This window comes from Rutilus rutilus, assembly GCF_951802725.1.
Source record: "Rutilus rutilus genome assembly, chromosome: 1".
Lineage (NCBI taxonomy): Eukaryota > Metazoa > Chordata > Actinopteri > Cypriniformes > Leuciscidae > Rutilus > Rutilus rutilus.
In genome coordinates this window covers 32,201,812-32,226,983 of record NC_140209.1, presented here as the reverse complement: position 1 = coordinate 32,226,983, position 25,172 = coordinate 32,201,812, and the positions used below count along the sequence as shown (strand labels likewise).

Below are 25,172 nucleotides of genomic sequence, written 5' to 3'. Positions count from 1 at the left end.
CACACACACACACACACACACACACACACACACACACACACACACAGACAAATGCACAACCATACACTAAATGAGTTTAACAAGATGTTAGTTATATTTGTAGCTAGAGCAGAGGTATTTATTTTGTGCTGTGTCTATGTAGGTTTTCATTCCAACTAAATACTTCACCAGGTAATTTCACTGTTTAACACACTTACAGCTATTGGGTAGGTGGTGAAACTAGTCACTTAGCGCATCATGGCACATGGTTAGACACCTCTGAGCTAGAACAGAGTTTTAAAAAAATGAATGCTGTTGATGTTCTGACATGTTTGTATAAAACAATTTTAAGACTGAATAAAAGAAAAAAGAAAATGTACAGCTGAAGTAATTTTTTTTGTAGTTTTAACTTGTAAATTTCATTAGCTTGTGGGTTATACACAAGTATATTTTTTGAGTTAGTAGATTTCTATTTAATTAGATTAAGTACCACTGGATCAAAATAATTAAGTAAGGAGAATCTAAAAATGTGCTTTTATGCATGGTGCACTTAATTTTTTTTAAATACAATTTAAATATTTAAGTTTGATTAGATTGTAACTTTAAAAAAAATATAACTTAAAAAAATTAAGTTAGTTACCTAAAAATGTATTACGTAATCAGTTTCTGCAAAAGTTTTGAGTACTATGAACTTATTGGGGTTTATAGTGTGTCATTATGTTCCTAAAGATCTGACAGGAAGTCTTAAGGATTTAATATAGTCTGTCTTTAACCGTCAGTCATTATTCAGTCAGTATGGAGCTCAGTCAACTTCCTCTTCTGCTCTGTGAGTATTATTTCCTCTGTATGTGTTTCAGTGGAAGTTAATTGATCCTAAATAAGAATCAATTTTTTTTTTTTTTTTTTTTTTTTTCACTCTCCGAGTTGACAATGTTAGCTTCAGATCCTAACTGAAACTCACTCAACTCAATCTGAACATTTAAGAGGAAATGCAGCTAAACCACATAATCCACAGTTGATTATTTCCATGTACAGTACACACTGTAATGATTTTTTTCTCTTTGTGTTTTAGTGCTGATTTCAAACATCCACTCTGGACAAACTGAAGGTGAGTGAATTTGATTAATAAATTTGATCTCATATGGGAGATTTTACAAACCATCTGAAAAAATGAGGGTTATGATTGAGGTTAGCAGGGTTTCAAAAAAAAAAAAAAAACACAAACACAAACACAAACCTTGTTTGAGTAAAAATTAAACAGCTCATCATAATATTTAATTTGACCTCCTGTGGTGGACAGTCCAGATTTTCTGGAAGTTCTGAATCTCCTTTTTTTTTAGGCCACGTTTTACCATATTCTTGTAAATTGCCATTCATCTCAATTTTCTTTTTTCCAATCATAATTTGTAATACATTTATATTGTTTAAATGTTCTCCAAATGAATTCATATTTGTATGTTACCTAAACTTAGGGGAGTAATCAAACATGTCCATTAATGCTTTCATAATATTTTTCTATTTTTTTAGTTTTGAAATATGAAATTGCACAGATAGTTTGCAACACTTGTTGTAGAATGATCCATGTGTCTGTAAAAACACCAGAGGAAACTAGCCTGAACACTGATCAATGGTCACTGACCAAATCGTCAGATTAATCTTTTCATCTTTTTGCTCCCAAATTCCCATTGATTTTATATTGACAGATTTTTCCAAACCAACTCTGACTGTTGAGCCACAGAGTTCAGTGTTCACTGGAGACTCAGTTACTCTGAGATGTGAGCTGGATAAAATAACTGGATGGGAGTTTCTCTGGAGTAAAGACTCAAACACTGAATCTACTGAAGCTGAAACTATAACAATCAGTCGTGTGAAAGTCTCTGATGGAGGAGAGTACAGATGCAGAGCACGAAGAGGAGGAAATTACACAGATTACAGCGAACCAGTAGCAGTGACAATACATGGCAAGTATTTTCGTAAGACATAGGGCTTTTCACACTGCGCTATCTTTATTAACCCTGGGGAAATGACTAATAATGATGTAGCCTATTATGCATGCCAGACAAGTAGTTGGCAATGTCACTTTGTTAAGAAAGACTACGTGCCTAGGCACATACACATTATTTTACTACAGTGTACTCGAGCCGAACGCACAATATAGACACAAATTACATAAGCTATCATTGTTTTGTTCGATTTTCATTCTAAGTGTGTTAATCTTGATAATACTGTGTTATTAGGGTACTTTGTCTTCTGGGTAATTTTCATGTTTACGTGAATTTTCATTTTCATGTAATTTTCATTGTGCCTGATGAAGACCTGATGGTCGAAACATTGCAGGCTACTACTAATAAATTTAGCTATTATTAGTAGGATCAGCTATTTTCAGTGTGCGGACTTCACACTTCTTTTTTTAATTTTCATGTTCACAAAGCCAGAAACATTCACTGTAATCCCAATTTTATAGAATGTTCTCATCTGATATAAAGTCCCTTTTTACTTCCTTTAAGAAAATGTCAAAACCTTTGAACACAAACACTTCGAAAACATATATCATCATTGAGTCTGTTGTAAGGGACCTTCAATTTTTCATGATGAAATTTTTTTATATTGTGTTGATTTGTGTAATTCTTATAACGCATGCCCCCCTTTCTTTCTTACTGTTAATATCTGCATTTTTAGCTGAAAACGAGGTCTCGTAAATGTCCCTTAGAAGCGGGGTTAGCATCGTTTGCCTCATATTCACATGCTTTGGACACTCACAAATGTCAAATGGTGACAGAAAACGTGACAAAAAAAAGAAAAAGAAAAGACTTTCATTCTGACCTTTATAGTCCGAAAAGTCCATTCATGATAAACGTAAAGTCAATATGAAGATGTGCAATGCTAGAGCCTTTATGTAAACGTGTGTGCCGTCCGTTCAGTAAGTGACACTGCAAATATGCAAATAAGGATATTAACCCAGGATTTAGGAATGAACAGTGTGAAACAACAGTTTAATACCCAGGATTAATTGTAACCCTGGATAAATTATGAGCAATGTAACATATGAAGCAAGGTAATCAATCCCATTTACCTGGAATGACACAGGGTTAATCATTTCAGGTGTGAAAAGCCTTAATAACTGGCTATAAAAGCTATAGAGAACAACACTTTAGTCTAACCTGATTTAGCATGCTTTTTACAATCAAGTAACAGTTTGTACAGTGAAAGCAGCACATTTTAGTATTTACTTTTTTATTATTTTATCACATTATTTTCATTGTGAATTGTTATTGTGCAGAAAAACCAAAACCCAGAGTGACCATTAAACCTGATAGACACATATTTGGTGGAGAGACAGTCACTCTCAGATGTGACATATATGATGGAGGAGTCACTAGCTGGCAGTACAACTGGTATAAAGACGGTTCAACCAGTGTTTTCAGTGAACGACAGGAACACACATTCAGTTCTGTTACTGAGTCTGACGCAGGTAAATACTTCTGTTATGGGACAGAGACTGAAGGATCACGCAGCTCACATCTCAGTGATGATCTTACACTGTCAGTATCAGGTGAGTTTGATCATCTCTTCATACAGCTATGAAGTTTATACAAGTTTAAAGGAATATTCCAGGTTCATTACAAGTTAAGCTCAACCAACAGAATTTTGGATGTTGTGGATGCTATAAGGGGTGCTTAACAGTTCAGAGAGGGTGCTAATAAAATTCGTTGAATTGTGTAGTAATGAATGCCTAATCTGCAGGTTTCTAAACAATATGCAGTGTGTCAAGAAGCTTTGAGGTTTAGATCTTTAAAATACATGCCACAGCTGGGGTTTTGCTATATGAAGAGATACATGTTAAATGCACAAATAACTTAAATAGCCTTCATTTATTACATATAATTTACTTTACCCTTAGAGCTATATTTACAAGGTCACATTGTACAGATATTAAGCACAAAGAAAGAATAGGCACCGATTTAAGTTTCTGCAAGGTGACATTCATATGCAACAAATGCTTATTAGACAATAATAATTATATTATAGTTATTAGTTGTTCAAGAGTAGCCTACTGTATTTTTCTCCCTCCGATGGATTAATTACTCAAAACTGATTTGTGTCTTGTGAAAACAAACACACAGACCGCAAATATATTATCAACCAAACAAAATCATATTCTTTCCTTGAGTGTTGTTGCGAGTGTAACAATATATACAAGGGCAGGCAGGCAGAGACAAAGGATATAAGTGCTAAGAGTACATTAATGAACAAACAAAAACAAGCTACATCCAATGACTGACAAGCAAAAAGAGAAACACAAGGGCCATTTATGCACAAGGGGTAATGAGACTACCAAGACACACCTGGGAACAATCAGGGACTAATTAACATGAAAAACTACGAGGACTACAAACATGGCGATGGCACTGAAACAAGAAATAAAACAAAAGTCCAAACCAGACATGGAGAACATATAAAAGAGCCCCCCTCCCCACCTTATGACCAGCTTCCAGATGTTCCCAAGCCAACAAAACCCCAAAACAAGTTTCCAGGTGGGTGATGCTCCCACCACTTTGGAGTGGAGGTGGACCATGGGAAGGGACGGAGGGCCAGGACCGTGGAGTGGCGGAGCAGAGAGCCAGAGCAGAGTCGGAGGATCAGGGCAGATGGAGCAGGAGACCACCTCGACAGAGCAGGTGGAACATAAGACCACCCTGGCGGAGGAGGAGACTGTACATAATTGGCCTCTGTGGCTGCAACAGAGCCGACTGGGACCATAGAGAGTTCAGGAACGGCCTCTGGGGCTGTAACAGAATCGACAGATGGTGCAGAGAGTTTAGAGTCGGTCTCCTTGGCTGTGGCAGAGCCAGCTGAAGGCACAGAGAGTCCAAAATTAACCTCCTTGGCCGTAAGGAGCACAAACAGTTCAGAGACGGCTTCAGTGGCCGTGACAGATGCCGCCATGTTGAGAGAGGTGTGTGCCGCCCATACACACAAAATGGCAGGTGCCATTACTAGAAGCACTGAGGACAACGGAAAGACATCCGAGACCCGCGGGCTAGGGAGTGCTGGGATCGCAGGGCTTGAGGGAGCTGGGACTGCCGGGCTTGAGATGCAGGGTTGGACTCCAGTCTCATCCGCCCCGAGACAGATCCAGTGGCTGGGATGGTAGCTTAAAACATTTTTTTCACTTATTGCGCATAACCCAAATTAAGACCTGTCGGGACCTGATGTAATGTCCACTATTAGAGAGGTTCCAGAATTAATGGAGAAAATCTTGTGTTTTCCTGTGGATGCTCGGCCATTTATGTGCCTGCTAGAGCCCCCGAGCACCCACAGGGATCAGCACCTATGCAAAGAAGTTAGACATGTTATCAGTTGAAGCTCAGCTTGATATTGAAACCTGCCGTGCTGAGTGACAGTCCCACCTAAGCCACCGTGCTGGAACAGGTAGGCTACCAAGAGTTTTAAAACTGCAGGGAAATTAATTAACAAGTTGTTCACACAGAAAGCATTTGTGCTTTTAAAAATACGATCAAATCTGAAAAGAGCACAGGTTTCTTGTGATGGGTTTTTACTACTTTTAAAAATGCGGTGCAAAAAAGCTGAAAAAACAATTGAGGCGAAATGGTCAAAGACGTCTGTTTAAAAGGGGCTTTATGTAGTTCAGAAAACAAATGTTATTAGCAACACCGGTGGCCGTTAAGTGAACTGCAGCCAGCAACTTATTGCTCATGTTTGCACTCATGTACACATAACCTACAAGAGACTGAACTTGATTCAATGTCCCGATATACTCATGCTGAAGTTCTTTTTCGTTCTTTGCTTAGAAGTAAAAAGACGTTGGAAATACTTTTGCAGCGATATACTATTAGCGAATATCCAGACGCCACCCACATTGCTGAGAGCAATGAATATATTTGAATACAGTTGAATATGTAAATATATGCTATGCACTTTCCTCTTAATAACAAAAAAAAAAAAAAGTGAAAAAGCAGCAGTTCGAAAGCGTCTGATCATAGTGAAGTGGATATGTTTGCACAAGCTCATCATGAAGATAGATGAGGTAATTAAAATTACACATAATAGTTTGCTAAATTATATTTGAGGCTATATAGATCTGGCTATGTGAGATTATAGTTTGATTTAATCCATTTTCTTAGCATGACACATTGACATTACAGTACAGAATGGCTCTTTCTGCATTATCCTGACCTGGACATTGTAAGTGTCTGAAAGGGAGTCGTAGATCCAATTGCAAGAAGGCAGTTTATTGATAGACAGGACAGTGGAAAAAACTCAGAAGGGACAGTCAATACACTGGTGGACTCAAAGCAGCGATCCAAAGGAGAGAGAGATGAAGAGACAGGAATCAAACACAGCGTGGTAACTCAGACCGGACAGCTGGTTGAAGAAAACTCTAGGACAATCTCCGCGCTGCTTGGAAACACGGATGAATTGCAGAAATGACTCAGCTTGGAACTCAGATACAGGAACTAGGTGAGAGAACAAAACAAGAGTGATGATCCGACACCAAGCATAACTCACTCCAGCTAGATATAGGCAGCTGACTAGCTGCAGCTGAATGACTGATTGAGTGATCAGCTGGTTACTTGGCAACAAACAAGCCACCACACACACAAACCCAACACCTACAAACGCACCCGACAAATACGCAAAATGAACACACGGATCTATGAACCGTGACAATAAGGATTCGTACAATTTTTCACTTGAACTGAAGGGAGGCTCACACTCTGGAGCTCAAGTAAAAATCACGTCCTTTTGATTTTTCAAGTCCTTTACATGAAAATCAGTTTACAGGATTTCAGAGACAACCTAGGAAGTTGGGGAAGGTCTCATTGCATAAGTTTCGTTGTTCACACATTGGCAATACAAATTCTTACATATAGCCCCTATTTACATATGTTTAGAAAGCAACTTTTTTTCTTTTTCCATCACCACCAGTCTAGGATGAAACAAAGTGCAAGAATTCATATTAAAATACATCAGGGGCTTAAGCCCCCCAAACCAGTGGCAGATTGCAAGAGAACAATAGGCCTTAGAAGTTGCTATAGTCAGTTGCCTGATATGAAATCACACTTGAAAGTAATCACAGTTGATGATAAAACTTAAAATGATCACTAATGGGCACCATACCTCAGTATGGCCTAATTGATTCTGTAGACTCGCGCTCGATCGGCCCAAAGTCCGGCATCCGACCAGCGCGGAAGGTATACATGTTACTGTCTTTTCTTGAGGCAAAGTAGTTTTTTTTATTAAATGCATTTGAATTTGTATTCTCTCGTTATTCATCTGACTCCATAAATGAAAAGGTAAATGTGAGCGAATGTTTGACTATTCCTTTTAACTCTTTAATGCAAATAATGTCAAAGTCAGTTAGAATAATCAAATGTAACAATTTATTATGTCAGGTAAATGTATCATGCCAATTTCATAATCAATTCAAAGATAATCGATACAAAACATCAAATGCTCTGGAATAAAGAGAAGAGATGCGAACCCAACATTATACATGAAGCTGAGAGTCTTACTCTCAGCCTCACAGGCTAATCTGAAATACTGAAAGGCGGCGGCCCTGATCTTCTCGTTGCATTTCTTTATATAGACAGAAACTTCTTTCACATGGAAACATCTGCTAACAATGGTAATTTACAGAGTTCATAGTTGACACCTATTGGGGGTGGGAGACCATTTGTCTAGAGCAGAGATCTTCAATCCTGCTCCTGGAGGGCCACTGTCCTGCAAAGTTTAGTTCCAACCCAAATCAAACACACCTGAATCAGCTCATCAAGCTCTTCAGAATCGCTTGAGTATTCAAAGGCAGGTGTGCTGAAGCAGGTTGGAACTAAACTCTGCAGGACAGTGGCCCTCCAGGAGCAGGATTGAAGACCTCTGGTCTAGAGACACCTTCCTTTGTGTGCCAGCTATCTCTAAACTCCTAAAAACCTTATTATCTTTTGTTTTACTTTTTGTTTGACCTTTGTACCAGTCGCACTGAGACATTTCAAATGATACCAAACATTTATAAAACTGGATGATAATTGTTAACATTTAAACCATATAGATTGTGTGTAAATCTCAGGTGATTTAGCATAAGAGAGAGAGGGTGGGGGAAGAGGGAAAGAGATGTATTCTGAGGTGAGACTTTTGTCTCAAATGGTGAGTTCAAATGGTAATTTCCAGCAAGGTCCTGTCTTCAACCAGACTGTCCAGCATTTTCTAATTTCTCAATTCTTACAATTCCTCCCATCAAGACAATTGTTTATACAAGCAGGCACATTAAACCATATACACATTTTAGTTTTAGTTTTTTTTATGATAGTGACAGAGTAATTAAAAAAAACAAAAAAAAAACAGGGATCAACAAATCATTAGGAAATGAAGACATTTCTGTGTGGGTTAAAACCTCGGGAAACCACACCCTAGTATCAGCGTTGGTTGCAGCCAGGCCCGTAGCTAGAGGATTCGGGGCCCCCTGAAAATATATTGATGTGCCAAGAATGCAGTCAAATAAAAAAAATAAAATAATTTATTGTCTTATTTTTTAATAAAGATAATATGGAACTGGTAATATATTATTAAATAAAGCTAATAAATGTATTCATCCAAGTGCAGTGAGTTGTATTCGTGTTTTCTTGATGTAATAAATACATCATCAGCCGGCAGGTCAGGTGCATAATGAAATGCGTCGTGACTCGTATCAATTATTTAACTCTATTTACAATAGTGTAAAAAGGCAGGGATTGTCGTGCGCGCCAATAATGAAGAGTGACAGAACCCGGCAGGCTGTAGAGAGTAGTTTTCTTATTCCCTGCAAAATAACAATAAAACCTGTTTTTAAGAACGTCTTGCTCGACTGGGATACAACAACTCTCCTGGCCTCCCTCAACTTCTTTTCATGCCGTTTCTGGTTCCCTGATTTATGTTTTCTTTTCCCCGACATTTTTCAGTCAAGTCAGTCTCCTGCTCTTCCACCATCGTTGACTTCAGGCACTGCCGACTCAACTCTGATTGGTTCTGTTCACGAGCTGGGGCGGGACTTACAATTTTATTGAGTCCATCTGATGTTTGTCATGTTAACCAAATTTCATGTTTTTTTGGTTTTCATTTAAATCTCTGGCATACAACTAAAATAAATATTAGAATTAATCATACAACAGGGGCCTATATAGTATAACTGCTGGATTTTCTGGGGCCCTCTGAGCAGCGGAGGCCCCTATAATTGTCACCACCTCTTACCCCACTAGCGACGGCCCTGGTTGCAGCAGAGATGAAACAGGATCTAAGTGCAGCAGTCTTTATTTAGAAATAAACTCAAATCTTCACAAAATAGAATTTTAGAAACAGGAACAGAACAACCAACTAAATACAACGTAGAACTGACCATGAACAGAAAGACACAAAGGGCTTAAGCACTCTGCAAACAGAGGAATTAACAAAACAAGAAAACGTCTCCGGTTACTATCGTAACCTCGGTTCCCTGAGAGGCGGGAACGAGACATTACGTCAGTTTTGACATATATGGGAACTCCTCCCTTCTCCATTTTCGCTGAAATCTTATGGGCAAACACCAGCTGGGGACAGCTGGCCAATTGACGCGAAGCATGCAAATACTGACAGGTCAGCGGGCAATATTACATCAGAATCACGACTGAACGCTAGCACAGCTGATCAAACAGCGAGCACGGCGGCTAACGTAATGTCTCGTTCCCGCCTCTCAGGGAACCGAGGTTACGAAAGTAACCGGAGACGTTCCCTTTCAAGGCGGTAACTCAACATTACGTCAGCTATGACGTATATGGGAACTGTATTAAATCCTGCCGTGAGAGCAGTGAAGATAAGCCCTGAACGGGGTCAATCACACCCACACATAAGCAAGACAGTTCTAGCCAATAGCCGCGTCGCTAAGAGTACTCGCATCTGATAGGCGGAACTAGACCAATGAGACACCTGCTCCTACCCTAACAACATTTGCATATCTTAATGCAATGAATGCGAAGGCTGTACTGAATAGGGCAGACACAACACAATAAGCACACAAGCACGAGGGTTAAACACAGAGTCGACTGCGTTTACGGTGACAACTGCATAAACCTTATAAATCATAACACAGAGTTAGCAGCCGTGGTAACTACTGTATAGCTGGTTATAACAGTTCACAACACATGAATAAAACTTAACTCACCGAAGTACATGTGACGCTACAGAGGGTACATTCAGCTTGCAAAACCTGGCGAATGTGTTCTGGGAAGACCAGCCAGCAGCAAGACATAAATCCTGGATAGACATACCTCTAGACCAGGCCCATGAGGAAGCAATTGCCCTCGTAGAATGAGCTCTGATGTTGAGGGGACAGTCTTTCCCCTGGCATTCGTAAGCCAATGCAATAGCGTCCACAATCCAGTGAGAAAGTCTCTGTTTTGAAATAGCACGTCCCTTATTACATTCACCAAAGCACACGAAAGCTGGTCCGACTGACGAAAGGCGGCCGAGCGATCCACATAACTTACATCCGCAAAGCCTTAACAGGGCAAACAGCGCTCTGAGCATCAGCGTCACGCGAGGCTGACGGCTCAGCAGATAAGGCGGGCAGGGAAACAACCTGTGCTTTAAATGGTATATTGAGTGACTTCGGAACGTAACCTGGTCTCGGCCGGAGAGTGACATTACAGTCGCCAGGTCCGAAACAGATGCAGTCATCGTTCACCGAAAACGCGTGTAACGTCTCCAAAACGCTTCGCCGAGGCGAGAGCAAGAAGCAAGGCCGTCCTCAGGGAAAGCTCCTTAACCGCAATCGAAGCTAAGGGATTGAACGGTGGTAGAGATAGAGCCCTCAAAACTAGAGCTAGATCCCACGGCGGCATGGAGGGCGGCCGTGAAGGACACAATCTCCTCGCTCCCCTGAGAAAACTGATTACCAGAGCGTGCTTACCGATCGATTGCCCATCAACCGGGGAACGAAAACCAGCAATAGCGGCCACATACACCTTCAGCGTGGATGGCAAACTCCAGCAATCCATTCTGTGCTGTAGAAAGTGCAAAACATCCGACACGGAACAGGTCCCCGGGTCAATACCAATGTCCTGGCACCATTCCGTGAAAACTCCCCACTTCAGAGCGTAGAGGCACCTGGTAGAAGGCGCGCCTCCGTAAGTGTGCTCAGCACTCGTGAGTGCAGAGCGTCCCGCTCATTTAGGGTCCCCGCAACGGCCACACATGAAGGTTCCACAGCTTGGGGCTGGGGTGCCATATCGTGCCGTTCACCTGAGACAGCAGGTCCTTCCAGGGATTTGCCATGGGGGAGCCACCACTAACTCTCTCAGGTCCGCAAACCAGGGCTGATTCGGCCAGTTCGGGGCCACAAGTATCACTGACGCTCTCTCCTCCCTGATTTTGCACAACACCATAGGCAGAATCTTCACCGGAGGGAACTCGTAAAGCCTGGCTTCCGGTCAGCGCGATGTCAGAGCATCTCCCGGCAGCGGGGAGTGAGATAGCGAGAAGAATGTCTGACAGTGCGTGTTCTCGCTTGTGGCAAACAGATCCACTTCCGCCCTCCCGAATCGATCCCAAATCATATGAACTGATCCTGGGTGAAGCCTCCACTCTCCTGGAGGAATCCCGTTCCTCGAAAGCATGTCCGCTCCACGGTTCAGGATACCGGGATGTGCGCCGCTCTTATGGAGAGAAAGTGTTGGTTCGCCCACAACAGGAGACTCGCTGCCTGTTTGAAAGGAGCTCTGGAGCGCACGCTGCCCTGGCGATTTATGTACGAGACCACAGACGTGTTGTCGGTTCGAATAAGTACATGTTGCCGCTCCAATTTCGACCGAAAGGCTTGTAGGGCTAAGGACACCGCTTCCATTATTCCAAACGGTTTATGTGCCACCTTCTCTGTGACTCCGACCACAGGCCTGAGGCAGGTACGCCCAGACAAACTAATCCCCAGCCTGAAGTTGACGCGTCCGTCGAGACCACGGTGCGCTGCGTATACCCAAAGGAACTCCTGGGCTGAACATATCCGGGCTGTTCCACGTCTCAGAGTGCTAACGCAACTGTGAGTGACCGTAATGCGCTTGTGGCCCGAAAACCACGCCCTCGGCGGAACTCGGCGGAACTCGGAGGAGTTTTCAGCCAAAACTGCAGCGGTCGCATATGCAGCAGACCCAGATGGCACACTGAAGAAGCCGCCACCATCAGCCCCAGAAGCCTCTGAAATTCCCTCAGTGAAACAGACCTGCCCGGTATGAAACGGCGCAGAGTGGATGAAATTGCCTCTATGCGCTCTTGAGAGAGATGGGCTCGCATCGCCATCAAGTCCAAACATACTCCCAAATATGTTATAGTCCGACTCTGTAAAAACACGCTCTTCTGCATTTCACACGCAGTCCCAGCGTATCCAAATGGCCAAGCAGTGTTTCCACGTGACTGATTAGCACATCTTTTGAGTCGTCCAGATAATTCAAGATGCGCATTCCGCTCGATCTAAGGGGAGAAAGCGCTGCGTCCACACACTTTGAAAAGGTGCGGGGGGCTAGGGCCAGGCCGAACGGAAGCACTGAATACTGATAAGCCATGCCTTCGAAAGGCGCGTCGCTATTTGAATATGAAAGTACACGTCTTTTAGATCCACTGAGGCGAACCAGTCCCCGGGCCGTATCTGTGCCAAGATCTGTTTCAGTGTTGTTATTCTGAACGCGCGCTTGTGAAGTGCTCAGTTGATGGGTCTCAGGTCTAGAATCGGACGGAGTCCTCCATCCATCTTTGGCACCACGAAGTAGCGGCTGTAAAACCCACTTTCCTGCTCGCTCGGAGGGACACGCTCTATCGCTCCTTTCTTGAGCAGACTGAGAATTTCCTGTCTCAGAACAGGAAGGTTTTGGGGCAAAGCCAGTGACAGGACCACGGCATTGAAGCGGGGAGGTCTGCGTTTGAACTGGAGAGAATATCCGTGCTGAATTATTCCCAGTATCCATGGTGAAACGCCCGGGATAGCCCTCCACGCGTCCAGGAAGTGACACAGAGGACGCGCTAGCTCTACGGCCACCGTAGCCACTGATGGCGTGTTTTGATCGGAGCCCCGTCCACGCGAGGCTAGAAGCAATGGCGGGAGGGTGGCTCGCGGTGGGCAATGTGTGGTATTGGCACTCTCGCGCCCTCAAGAGGCCATTATAATCATGGGTTGTGGCTCTGCGCTGCTCTGAGACAGGGCGAGTGACACAGTGTTGGGTGCAAGAGGAAGAAAAAGCTCTTTTTTTTTTTTTTATCTGCCGCCAGAGCCGGGATTCGAACACGGATCTCTGGTGTGAAAGCCTTTGATTTCGCCACTGAGCCACAGGGGGAAATGACTGTGAATGGATACATGTTTTTGTTGTGGAACTCACACAAACAGCATTTAAACACACATAGCAATCGTCGCCCGTAGGAACATGGGGGGCATGATGCATTTGAACATGGCGCTTGGGGGCGGGGCCTCCAGCACGCTCTCTCTTCCTCTTTATTGGTCCGTCGGGAAGATGGCTTGGTAGCCGAGGATGGCGCGCTGGCTCTCTCTCGCGGTGCAGGCTCCTCTTCTAACCCTGACGTTTCCTTCCAGGCCCTGACCACTGCTTGTTTTGGCCGAAACGAGCGTCCGGTTCGGGGTGGGGCGCCACGGCGGGCTGTCTAGCCGGTTCTTGAGCCTGGCGAGGTGCAGAAGAAGAGCGGGACCTCGCGGATGATGCCTGGAGTGAGCGATGGGGCATCACGTGGCTCATCGCCTTGGTGCGCTTCTGCGTTTCGGAGAAACGCTCCGTGACCGACTCCACGGCATCACCAAAGAGGCCGGAGGGAGTGACTGGAGCGTTTAAGAGTGTCTTGCGGTCCGCGTCCTTCAGGTCAGCTAGGGTAAGCCATAGGTGCCTGTTAAGGATGACCATGAACCCCATGGAACGGCCGATGGCTTGTAGCGCTTAGTAGCCATCACCGCGAGATCAGTTGCCGCGCGCAGATCCCTGATGACGTCAGCATCAGCTGCGCCGCCGTCGAGGGATTGAAGCAGTTTTGCCTGGAACACCTGGAGTATTGCCATGGCATGAAGAGCAGAAGCTGCCTCCCCTGCAGAAGCATAGGCTTTGTCTGCCTGGTGGGCCATGAACCCTGCGTGGCAGAGTGGGTGCGCGCCGATTGGGGTGCAGCCCACGACTTCACCACGTGCACGCCTGGAAAGAACGGGGTTCTTCTCCTCGATGCGGCCTGGTGGCGGCTCGACTGGACGAACCACGAGTCCAGCTTACTTTTCACAGGCTCGTCAGGTGCGTTCCAAGCGAGGTCCAGCTCCGTGACGGCCTTGCTGAGGACCCTGACGAGCTCCTCCTGGAGGTCTGTAGGGCCCTCTTGGTCGGGGCCGTCTGACTGAGACGCCCAATCCTTTTCCAACGCCGAGAGCGACCTGGAGTCGTCTTCCTCGCCAGCTCCGAAGGAGACGAAGTTTGCGACGGCGTGGGGGGGGGGGGCGGAAGCTATCGTCCGCGAAGTTGACAGCGTCAAACTCGTCTTCGGGAGTGGGCCTCATCCCCGCTGTTGCCCAAGCCACTTCTCTTCTGGCTCTGAGGGTGCACACTAGCAGCTCGGCGCAGTAGGCGCATGTGTCGTCCGTGAGTGCCGCCTCGGCGTGGGCGAGGCCCAGGCAGGTGACACATAACTGGTGAAGGTCGGGCGGGTCAATGGGACCCGCACAAATCTGGCATGTAGCAGCCATCGGATGCGTAAAGGAAAAACAGGGGCGAGTAGTTCTCTAATGCAACTTCCACGATGACTTAGATAAGACTTCTAGCGTGAAGAAAGAGATTCTGACGTAATTTTCGCGCCCATGCATTTTATACTGCCCGCTGACCTGTCAGTATTTGCATGCTTCGCGTCAATTGGCCAGCTGGCCCCAGCTGGCCCCAGCTGAGGTTAGCCCATAAGATTTCAGCGAAAATGGAGAAGGGAGGAGTTCCCATATACGTCATAGCTGACGTAATGTTGAGTTACCGCCTTGAAAGGGAACCAACCTAGAAACAGACATGAGCACACTCAAAACGTGACACCTAGTGCCACCAGCAGCTCCTGACCATACATTCAGGTCCCAGTCACTTCTAATGCAAGTGGCTCCACATAACCAATAGGTTTTTTGTTTTTTTTTTAGAAAAGAAGGGACAAGTGAAATTTTTGTGTTAAGCAACAATATGCCATAAATGCTGTTGATTGAGCTTAACTTGCACTAAACCTGGAAAATTAAACATGTTATTGATTTCTCCCTTCTAGATCACAGAGCATTTTTAAGTGTTTCTCCTCAGAAGTGGTTGACTGAAGGAGATCCAGCGACTCTGATCTGTGAGGTCAATGGCTCCTCTACAGGCTGGACATTCAGCTGGTTCACTGAAACTGCAGGTCAGAAAAATTATTAGTTATTAGTATGAATAAATCAACCTAACTAAATTGGATTAAATCAATAATGTCATGTTTAAAGGTAAAGTGTGCATTCTGTGCAATTCTAGTGTTCTAGTGTCACCAAACAGGATGTCAAATGCTTGTTAGTTGAGCATTGCTGTGTCCGTCTGGTTAGGAAGCTGCATATTATGCTAAGATATAAGAAAATATTTTAACATTTAATAAAGTTATATCAAATTTAAAGGGCAAATCATGTAAAAATACATCTATATGGTGACAACTGCACATTTTCCGTTTTTTTTACAGACTACAGAGATTTTTTTCAGCTGCTCTTAGACAGCAGCAGAGGAGCTGGAGGAAAATACACTGTCAGTTCTGCTGATCTAAAACACACAGGAGTTTATGTGTGCAGAGCAGAAAAAGGAAAACCAGCCTATAAAACTGGGTACAGCAACAAACAACCACTGTGGGTCACTGGTGAGTTCACAGAGAGTTTAAATGATTGATTCATCTTTAATAAAGACAATTTCCAAATTATAGCTGTAATTGTCTTGTCAGGCGTTTCTCCTCCAGTGTCTCTGATCATCAGTCCCAGCAGAACTCAACACTTCACATCTGTCTCTCTCTCTCTGAGCTGTGAGGACCAGAGTAACTCTGATGGATGGACAGTGAGAAGATACACAGACAGCGGACGGTTGGAAGATTGTTCATCATCAGTGTGGGGATCACAAACAGGATCTACATGTACAATCAGATCCACTGTCCCATCAGACACTGGAGTTTACTGGTGTCAGTCTGAATCTGGAGAGAACTATCATCCTGTTAATATCACTGTACACTGTGAGTCTGTGTTTATAGCTATGTTTCCATCCACACGTTTTTATCCGAATGAAGTGATATCGAATGAAAAATGCCTTATGGAAACAGTAAAATTTGATTGAATTTCATGAATATCGACTCAAATGAAATACGTTCGGTCTCATCGGATTTGATCTTGATCGATATACGGCTTATGCGATAAACGCTGATGGAAACGTTATTTGTATAAATCCATTTTGTCTAGCAAAACTTTGTTCACAAATGTTTGCTTGAATGTTTGTGCGATTCAGTGCGAAAATGAATGGAAACACCTTAAAATGTCTCAAATCAATTCGTTATACTGTACCAATTTGATCGCAAAACAGCATGTGACGTCATACGCACAGGTTTTTATTTGCTTTAAAGCCGTTGGATGGAAACGTACTCGGTTACTAACGTAACCTCGGTTCTCTCTAGTAGAGGGAACGAGTACTGCGTAAGAGTATCTTACGCTAGGGGAAAATCCTTTTTCCGTGAGATATAGAGCATCACAGTCCCGCCCACAGCCGGTGCCGGAAGTAAAAATTCAATACAATTTCTCCATTGACAGTTGGGATATAAGCCATAAAAACGTAACCATACATGGTAGACTTAAAACCAGCTACGGCTGTACTAAGCGATTGTATATGCTCATATAACCGCCAAAAGTTCATGGGGCACTAACCTTGTTTTGGGATAAATGCCTTTTATTCGCGATGTCTTGGAGAAGTACTTCAATACCCACAATCCTGAACAATCCCACAATCCCACAGTGATGCATCTGATTGGTGGAGCTCGTGTAACTGTCTGGTTAAACCCCGCGAAAGTCCGTGAAGACTGAAGATCATTAAAAAAAAAACAACGTGTTGACGACTGAGCGGTGATTGGAGTCAGGTACAAAGCACTGCACCATGTTGCTAACGTTATCGTTAACCGCTTTTCACACACGCACACAATATAAAATACACGATAAAATACATGATGATAAATATAAAATTCAATACACAATACCTATAAAAAACACTATTATTTACACGATTACTACTGAAAGAACTGCTATAAACTGCACAAGAAAAAGTTCACGTGGCTGTCGTCAGATTTGAAAGTCGCTCTAAAGGCTCTTTCGCGGTTGTGGCTTCAGTCGACTTCAGTGAGGCGCGGTGGTTTATGGGATGAGTAGTTCCTTCGCTCGGAAATGAAAATATGTACACAGTCTTGTACCTTTGACTTTTTGGGGATTTTCTCGTCGTTTTTTCACTCTAAATAATATGTTGTATGCCTATGAGTTCAGCCGTAGCTGGTTATCCTCAGACATGCTCTAAAACTCTTTAGATACGGATTTTCCAAAACGTCAATGGAAGAAATGAATGGGAAATTTACTTCCGGCACCTAAGCGCTCTCGGGCTGTGGGCGGGACTGTGATGCTCTATTGAAGCCAAAAATTATCCTTAATTTTGTAATAATGCAAAACGCGTTGCAGCAGCATACAGACATAGGCAAGACGGCTCGCGCGCCTATTGGCTGTTCTGCGGCAACTGCAGCAGCCTATCGAGCGAGGCCTAGCGTGACGTCAGACCCAATGAGGGTGCTTCGCGCCCGCTGCGTCACGTCCCGCCGAAACGGGCGTGGCCTAGGCCTATAAATACAGCTCGCAGGCAGCTGATATCTGGTTTTTCATCGGCGAAGCAACCAGAGCGTATGCATGCACGGCAAGATACGCAGTACTCGTTCCCTCTACTAGAGAGAACCGAGGTTACGTTAGTAACCGAGTACGTTCTCTTACGAGAGGTCTCTCGTACTGCGTAAGAGTATCTTCCACATATAACAGCGTCACTTAGACGCGGATTACATCATACAGACAGGGCGGGGTACGGCCTGAACTGATGGGGAAAGTGGGTCTTATACAGTTTGCCCATATTATATATTTTTTATGGTCGCTCAGTGAGCTGTGCTCAGTGGATGCAGTATTCTGAACCTGATAGCATCAGAACAGACAATACTGGTCATTTAGACCGACAGCAGCCTGGCCTGCAGGGCGGGAACCTCTAGGTTGTAAAACCTAATAAATGTAGACGGGGAGGCCCAGCCTGCCGCCATACATATTTCTTGCAAGGCAATCCCACTTGACCAGGCCCCTTGGAAGTGTACGCTAGCGCAATAGCGTCAACTATCCATCTGGATAGGCTTTGTTTCGACGCGGCTAGTCCCTTAGAACGCCCACTGAACGAAACAAAGAGCTGCTCTGTCTGTCTGAAAACAGAAGAGCGAGACACATAAGCTCTTAATGCCCTGACTGGGCAAAGGAAGCTCGCGTCTCCTTCCTCATCAGAGACCGGTAGGGCTGACAGGGAGACGACCTGTGCCCTAAACGGTGTGTTGAGGGACTTTGGAACATAACCGTGCCTAGGTTTGAGTATAACTCTTGAGTCATTAGGCACAAATTCCATGCACGTCGCACTCACTGAGAGCGCGTGTAAGTCCCATATGCGCTTCACTGAAGCGAGAGCCAGAAGAAACACCGTCTTGAAAGACAGGTGTTTAAGATCAATCGTCTGTAAAGGCTCAAATGGGCCACCTTTCATGGCTTCCAGCACCGTAGAAAGGTCCCAAACAGGGACTGAGGGAGGTCTGGGAGGATTCAGTCTCCTAGCTCCTCTAAGGAAGCGGATAACTAAATCGTTCCTTCCTATTGACTGACCAAGCGTTGTTCTCGAGAACGCTGCTATAGCCGCCACATAGACTTTGAGCGTGGAAGGGGTCCTGCCCTTATCCAACAGCTCTTGTAGGAAGGAGAGTACCTCCTTCACCCCGCAGTCTGGGGGTGACACGCCACGAGCTGCGCACCAGCCGGAAAACACTGAACATTTCGAGGAGTAGAGACGTCGCGTAGACGGAGCTCTAGCCTGCGTGATCGTGTTTAACACTCCCTTTGGGAGGTCAGCGGGTACCCGTTGATGGCCCAAACATGAAGGGACCACAGCTCTGGGTGAGGATGCCAAATCGAGCCGTAAGCCTGAGAGAGGAGGTCTCTCCTCACTGGCACTGGCCACGGGGCTGCATCATAGCTGGGAACCAGGGTTGGTTTTTCCAGAACGGCGCTACGAGCAGTACTGAGCATCCTTCTTCCCTGATTCGCTCTATCACCTGAGGCAGGAGAGAGACAGGGGGAAAGGCATAGAGCGGGCGGTGGGGCCATACATGAGCCAGCGCGTCCATGTAAGCTTAGCGTTAAGTTCTGCCAGGAAGACTCAATCAGCGCGTCATGAATTAACTCACTTCTAACCAATCATGTGTTAACACTCTCAGTATAAAAGAATGGTACTTACATCCGTCTGAGTTCGCAGATACTGACGGCGCCAATTACCTCCATCCTCCCCAACCACCTCCAAGATGGTCCTTTCCCTCCATCCTCCCCACCACCACCAGGATGGTCCCTTCCTTTACCTCCAGGGGGTCGGCTGCGCCCCTGCCTTCATCTTCAGGCGGGATTTGCAGATTCCGTTACCCTCGCATTGCTTGCTAAGGACGGGGCCTACGCCAAAGACTATGCTTGCTGAGCTATTAATAAATTTACTCTTGTTATATCATTTTATCTCCCGAGTCTTTCTGGTAGAACTGCTCTTGGAGAAAAATTCCAGACAGTGAGCGTTTTCTTGAGACGCAAACAGGTCTACTTCCGCTCTGCCGAATTTCTTCCACAGCAGTTGGACTGTCTGTGGGTGTAGAGACCACTCGCCTGCCGGAACATTGTTCCTGGACAGTCTGTCTGGTCCTATATTTAGGAGCCCTGGCACGTGCGCCACTCTCAGCGAGCGCAGGTTGCGCTGAGCCCACACCAGGAGGCGTTCTGCTAGCCTGTGCAGGTTCTGGGACCTGAGGCCGCCTTGGCGATTTATGTAGGACACCACAGACATGTTGTCTGAACGGACCAGGACGTGGCGTCCTCTTATTTGGGGACAAAAACGCGTCAGCGCGTTGTCTACTGCCAACATTTCGAGGCAGTTTATGTGCAGAAGCTTCTCCCGTTCTGACCATTGGCCGAAGAACGGTCTGCCCTCGAGCAGCGCTCCCCATCCCGAGGTGGATGCGTCCGTAGACACCACCTTCACCCTCGAGGAAGTCCCCAGGCTTACACCTGATTGGTACCAGTCGTTTACTTTCCAAGGTTTCAGAGCTGTGATGCATTTCTGATTGACCCTAGACAAAGCAGACCGGAGGCCCACGCTCTGCGTGGTACTCGCGCTTTCAGCCAGAACTGCAGTGGGCGCATGCGGAGCAAGCCCAGCTGGAGCACTGATGATGCTGAGGCCATGAGACCTAGCATCCTCTGAAATTTCTTGAGCGGGACAGATGCGCCGCAGCGGAAAGAGCTCGCCGCGCGCTGAATGTCCAGTGTACGCTGTGGTGATAGGCGTGCTATCATGGACAGCGAGTCCAGCTCTGTGCCCAGAAAAGATATTATCTGCCTGGGGGACAGAGAACTTTTCGCCCAATTGACTCTGAGACCCAGATTCTCGAGGTGATCGAGTAAAATGGTCCTGTGCTCTACGAGCTCCGAGTGAGATTGAGCTAGAATCAGCCAATCGTCCAAGTAGTTCAGTACTCGCATGCCCTGTAGTCTGAGGGGTGCGAGCGTTGCATCCATGCACATCGTAAATGTACGGGGTGCTAGGGATAAGCCGAACGGCAGGACTGTGTACTGATATGCCTGGCCTTCGAAGGCGAATCTCAAAAATCGCCTGTGACGTGACGCTATCTGTATTTGAAAATACGCGTCTTTAAGATCTATTGACACAAACCAATCTCCTCGGCGAATTTGCGCGAGGATTTTTCTGGTCGTGAGCATTCTGAACTGTCGCTTCGCAAGCACCCTGTTCAGTTGCCTTAGATCTAGTATGGGTTTGAGACCCCCGTCTTTTTTCGGTACCAGGAAGTATCTGCTGTATAGCCCTCCTTCGCTCTGAGCTTGAGAGAGGGGCTCTATGGCCCCTTTGCTCAAAAGTTTCACAATTTCAGCTCGAAGTAGATGTGCTACTTCTGTTTTCACCGTGGTTTCGATGCGCACCGCATAGCGGCAAGGGCGTCGGCGAAACTGCAGCGGATAGCCTCTTTTTATAACGTCTAGCACCCACTTCGAAACCCCGGGCAGCCTTGCCCATGCATCCGCATGAATAGCTAGGGGTTGAATGCGAAGCGCGCTCCATTCGCTCAGCGACAGAGGGGCTTCGGTGTGCTGTAACATAAGCATCGCGCCCATGACATCTGAGGCAGAGGGCGCGCTGATAACAGCGGGCAGATTGCCCGCGCTCGACCCTTCTGCGGCGGTCAACCGAGAGGGGGAGGGCTGGGCGAGTCCCGTAGGAACTGACATGTCTGTGCGTGGATGTGGGTGCAGGATAGCGGGCACATTTACAACACTGAGAGCATTGTCCGCCTGAGCAGAGTGAATGCACGTTGGTTTCGTTTTTACAGAAACCTTGAGACATGCAGTACGTAGTGTTTGTGGGCACTGGGTAGTGGGCACATTTACTACGTTTAATGCGCAATCGATCTGAGTCGATTTCATGTGCGCGAGCCCTGTGTGACGGGCTGTGCTTGTGTGGAGAAATGGGCACTGGGCAGTGGGCATTTTGCCTACACATATAACACCATCGGCCGTGGCCGGGACACCAGAAAATACACTCTTTTTGGGATTTATCTGGGTAGCCGTGAAAACGGCATTTGTGTGCAGGCAAGCGGGTAGTGGAACCGACTTGTTGACTGCGAAAAACACTGGACCAGTCGCATTTTTTGGAACTGGACGAGCGATGAGCTTTGGTGGAGGTCCGGCCGCAGCGGGACTTGAACACCGTCATTTCCCTAGGCGTGCTAGGACGACTTCTGGGCCTCGGGCTTCACCGCAATCCTAGGCCGTGGCCCACGCGGAGCGGGGCGGCGGCTGGATGAGCGAGAGCGCGGTCTCGCGCTTCGGGCCTGTCGGCGCTGCGAAGTGGCGGCGGTGGGAGGAGGCTGAGGCTGTGAGCTCTTAGCAGACGGTTTCGCACGGCCTGCTGCAGAACTGGAGCGCTTCGGTAGGAAGTGCTTCATGGCCTGTGACGCTTTCTGCACCTCGGCGAATCTTTCCGCGAAAACCTTGACGGAAGATCGGACTCGGACATCTCAGAGAGCGTTAGCCACAGGTGTCTCTCAGTCACGGTGAGAGAGGCCATGCTCCGTCCTATGGCCTGTGCAGCAGACTTAGTAGCGCGGAGAGCGAGATCTGTAGCACTTCGTAAGTCTGGCACGCAGATTGCATCTGGTCCCTTCTCGTCCAGCTTTTGGAGGAGATCGGCCTGGAAAATCTGCAGTGTGGCCATGGTGTGCAGCGCTGACGCAGCCTGCCCGGCGGCGGAGAAAGCGCGGCGGAGCAGGGATGACGTCGTGCGGTAAGCTTTAGAGGGTAGCGCCAGCTTAGCGCGCCGTCCAGCGGAGGGCGGGCATAAGTGGGCTGCTATCGCCTCTTCGACCGGCGGCAGCGAATGGTATCCTCTGTTCTTGGCATCGTCAACAGCGGAGAATGCCAAAGAAACAGAAGGGCGCATTCCAGCTGAATAGGGGGCGCTCCAGGACTTAGCGACTTCTTCGTGTAACTCAGGAAGAAAAGGCGCTGGTCTGGACACAGGCGAAACGCGCTCCCCGGGCAGAAAGTACCCATCCAGCCGGTTGTGAGCAGGCTGCTCAGGCGTAGACCACTCGAGGCCGAGGCTCGCCGCGGCCTGTGCGAGTACGCACATGAGCTCTGTCTCAATGCTAGCTCTTATCCCTGTCGATGCGCGGGCAGGGGGCGCGAGATCCTCAGAGCTCGCCCAGTCCTCACTGCCTGATGCCAGGATAGAGCAGGAATCATCTTCTCCCGGCGGGGCTTCCTCGACAGCTTTGTCGACGGAAGCGGCGGCAGACCGCGGCCGCTGTCCGTCAGGAAGAGAAGCTGACGAAGCCGGTGAAGCAGGCGGGCGAACCAGCGAGCTTTGGCGGCTGGGAGAAGGTTCCGGAACCCGCTGAGCACGGCGCTTTTTACGGCGCGGTGCCACGGCGGGCGGGGGTGCAGTATCGGCGAAAAATGCCAGGCGAGTCCGCAGAGTCACCATGGGCAATAGCTCACAATGAGGGCAGCCGCCGTCAGCGAGCGCGAGAGCTGCATGATCCTCACCCAGGCAGGAAACGCAGATCACGTGGCGGTCCCCGTCGCTGAGTGTGGCTCTGCACGAATCGCAGGAAGGCATCTTTAAAAAGACGCTAGCTCTTTTAGAAAGTGTGTGTCGCAGCGGCGAACACACACACACAACACAGAGAGTGAAAGGATATGAGCGCCGGATAGCACAGCAGGAAGGCGATTGAAGGCGGCGCGGCCAGCGACTTCAGTGACGACTCGTCCCGCTGAAAAGGCTTCCTCAGACGGCGCGGCTTCTCTCCAGATCCAGCGATGCGTGTGCTTCGCTTGAAGGATGAAAAATCAGATATCAGCTGCCTGCGAGCTGTATTTATAGGCCTAGGCCACGCCCGTTTCGGCGGGACGTGACGCAGCGGGCGCGAAGCACCCTCATTGGGTCTGAGGCTAGGCCTCGCTCGATAGGTTGCTGCAGTTGCCGCAGAACAGCCAATAGGCGCGCGAGCCATCTTGCCTATGTCTGTATGCTGCCGCAACGCGTTTTGCATTATTACAAAATTAAGGATAATTTTTGGCTTCAATATCTCGCGGAAAAAGGATTTTCCCCTAGCGTAAGATACTCTTACGCAGTACGAGAGACCTCTCGTAAGAGAACACACTTTCACCAGCTTTATTCGCATGAGTTTTTTTTACCGAACTTCAGATAATTCGATTGACAAGTGGATGGAAACTTAGCTTATGTTTTTATTCATTTCACTGACAGTTTACAATCAATACACAGGTTTATTAAACAAGAGCAGGATATACTGTAGTGTGACATTGACCAGTAAACAACCAGCCAGACCATCATAGCAATACACTAAAAACAGAAACCATGTGGGCAGTGGAAAATATAAAGTTCTTTTTTATTTTGTCTTGTTTTTATTATGTTACAATTTTGTTCAAATATTGCATGTCTCCTGTGTTTCTGTAGTTGGTGTGATTCTGGAGAGTCCTGTTCATCCTGTGACTGAAGGAGATCATCTGACTCTACGCTGTTTATATCATTATACAACCCTATCAAACTTCAGAGCTGATTTCTATAAAGATGGATCACTCATCCAGAATCAAACTACAGAGATGATCATCCCTACTATCTCAAAGTCACATGAGGGTTTCTACTACTGCAAACACCCAGAGAGAGGAGAGTCTCCCAAGAGCTGGATCTCAGTCAGAGGTGGTAGTCACTGAAACTGTGAGCTGATTTATTTCTTCATATGCCCTCGTTCATATATAGTGCATGATAAAGTATTTGTGTGTCTCTTTTTCAGGGTCTCATTCAGACTCTCAGATCTCTGTCCTCCACATACTCAGTTCTGCACTGGCAGCTTGTCCATATCTGATAGCGACAGTTGTGCTGATTTACAAATGCTGCAGAATGAGAGGAAAAACACCTGAGTGATTTATTAGAAGACATTGTAATTAATCTAAAAATTATATTTTGTTGACCAACATCTTAGTCACTAAATATGGACAAACATTTATATGTATTTGTATTTATATGTGTTTTTATACACTTTCCCTTTCCACACTCGCCTTTTGCTCGACACCAGGGATTTATTAGGAACTTACATATATGCATAGCTGCTTTGAAGAAATATGAATTGTGAAAATTGCTATACAAATCAATTGAATTGAATTTGTCTCACTCTTCCTCTGTATCTTTCTCTTTATAAATATACACATTTCTTAATGACAAAGATGTTGTCTGCCTTTTTCTAGTCAAATTATATTGTTTAAACATTATTGT

At 46.2% G+C, this 25,172-nt stretch overlaps 2 protein-coding genes across 2 annotated transcripts in view; both read left to right on the top strand.

The window, feature by feature from the left end:
• The window catches only part of LOC311293084 (Fc receptor-like protein 5), a 135,078-nt gene that overhangs the window by 74,702 nt on the left and 35,204 nt on the right, over nt 1–25,172 (top strand). The gene's annotated exons all lie outside the window — the stretch shown is intronic.
• On the top strand, nt 775–25,129 carry LOC311298712 (Fc receptor-like protein 5; the record flags this gene model as incomplete). The annotated part of the gene is made up of 9 exons (XM_084421850.1): nt 775–805; nt 1,052–1,087; nt 1,683–1,940; nt 3,260–3,532; nt 15,274–15,399; nt 15,706–15,876; nt 15,958–16,239; nt 24,357–24,599; nt 24,694–25,129. 9 exons carry the CDS (start codon nt 775–777, stop codon nt 24,822–24,824), a joined length of 1,551 nt encoding a protein of 516 aa, XP_084277976.1. The 3' UTR covers nt 24,825–25,129.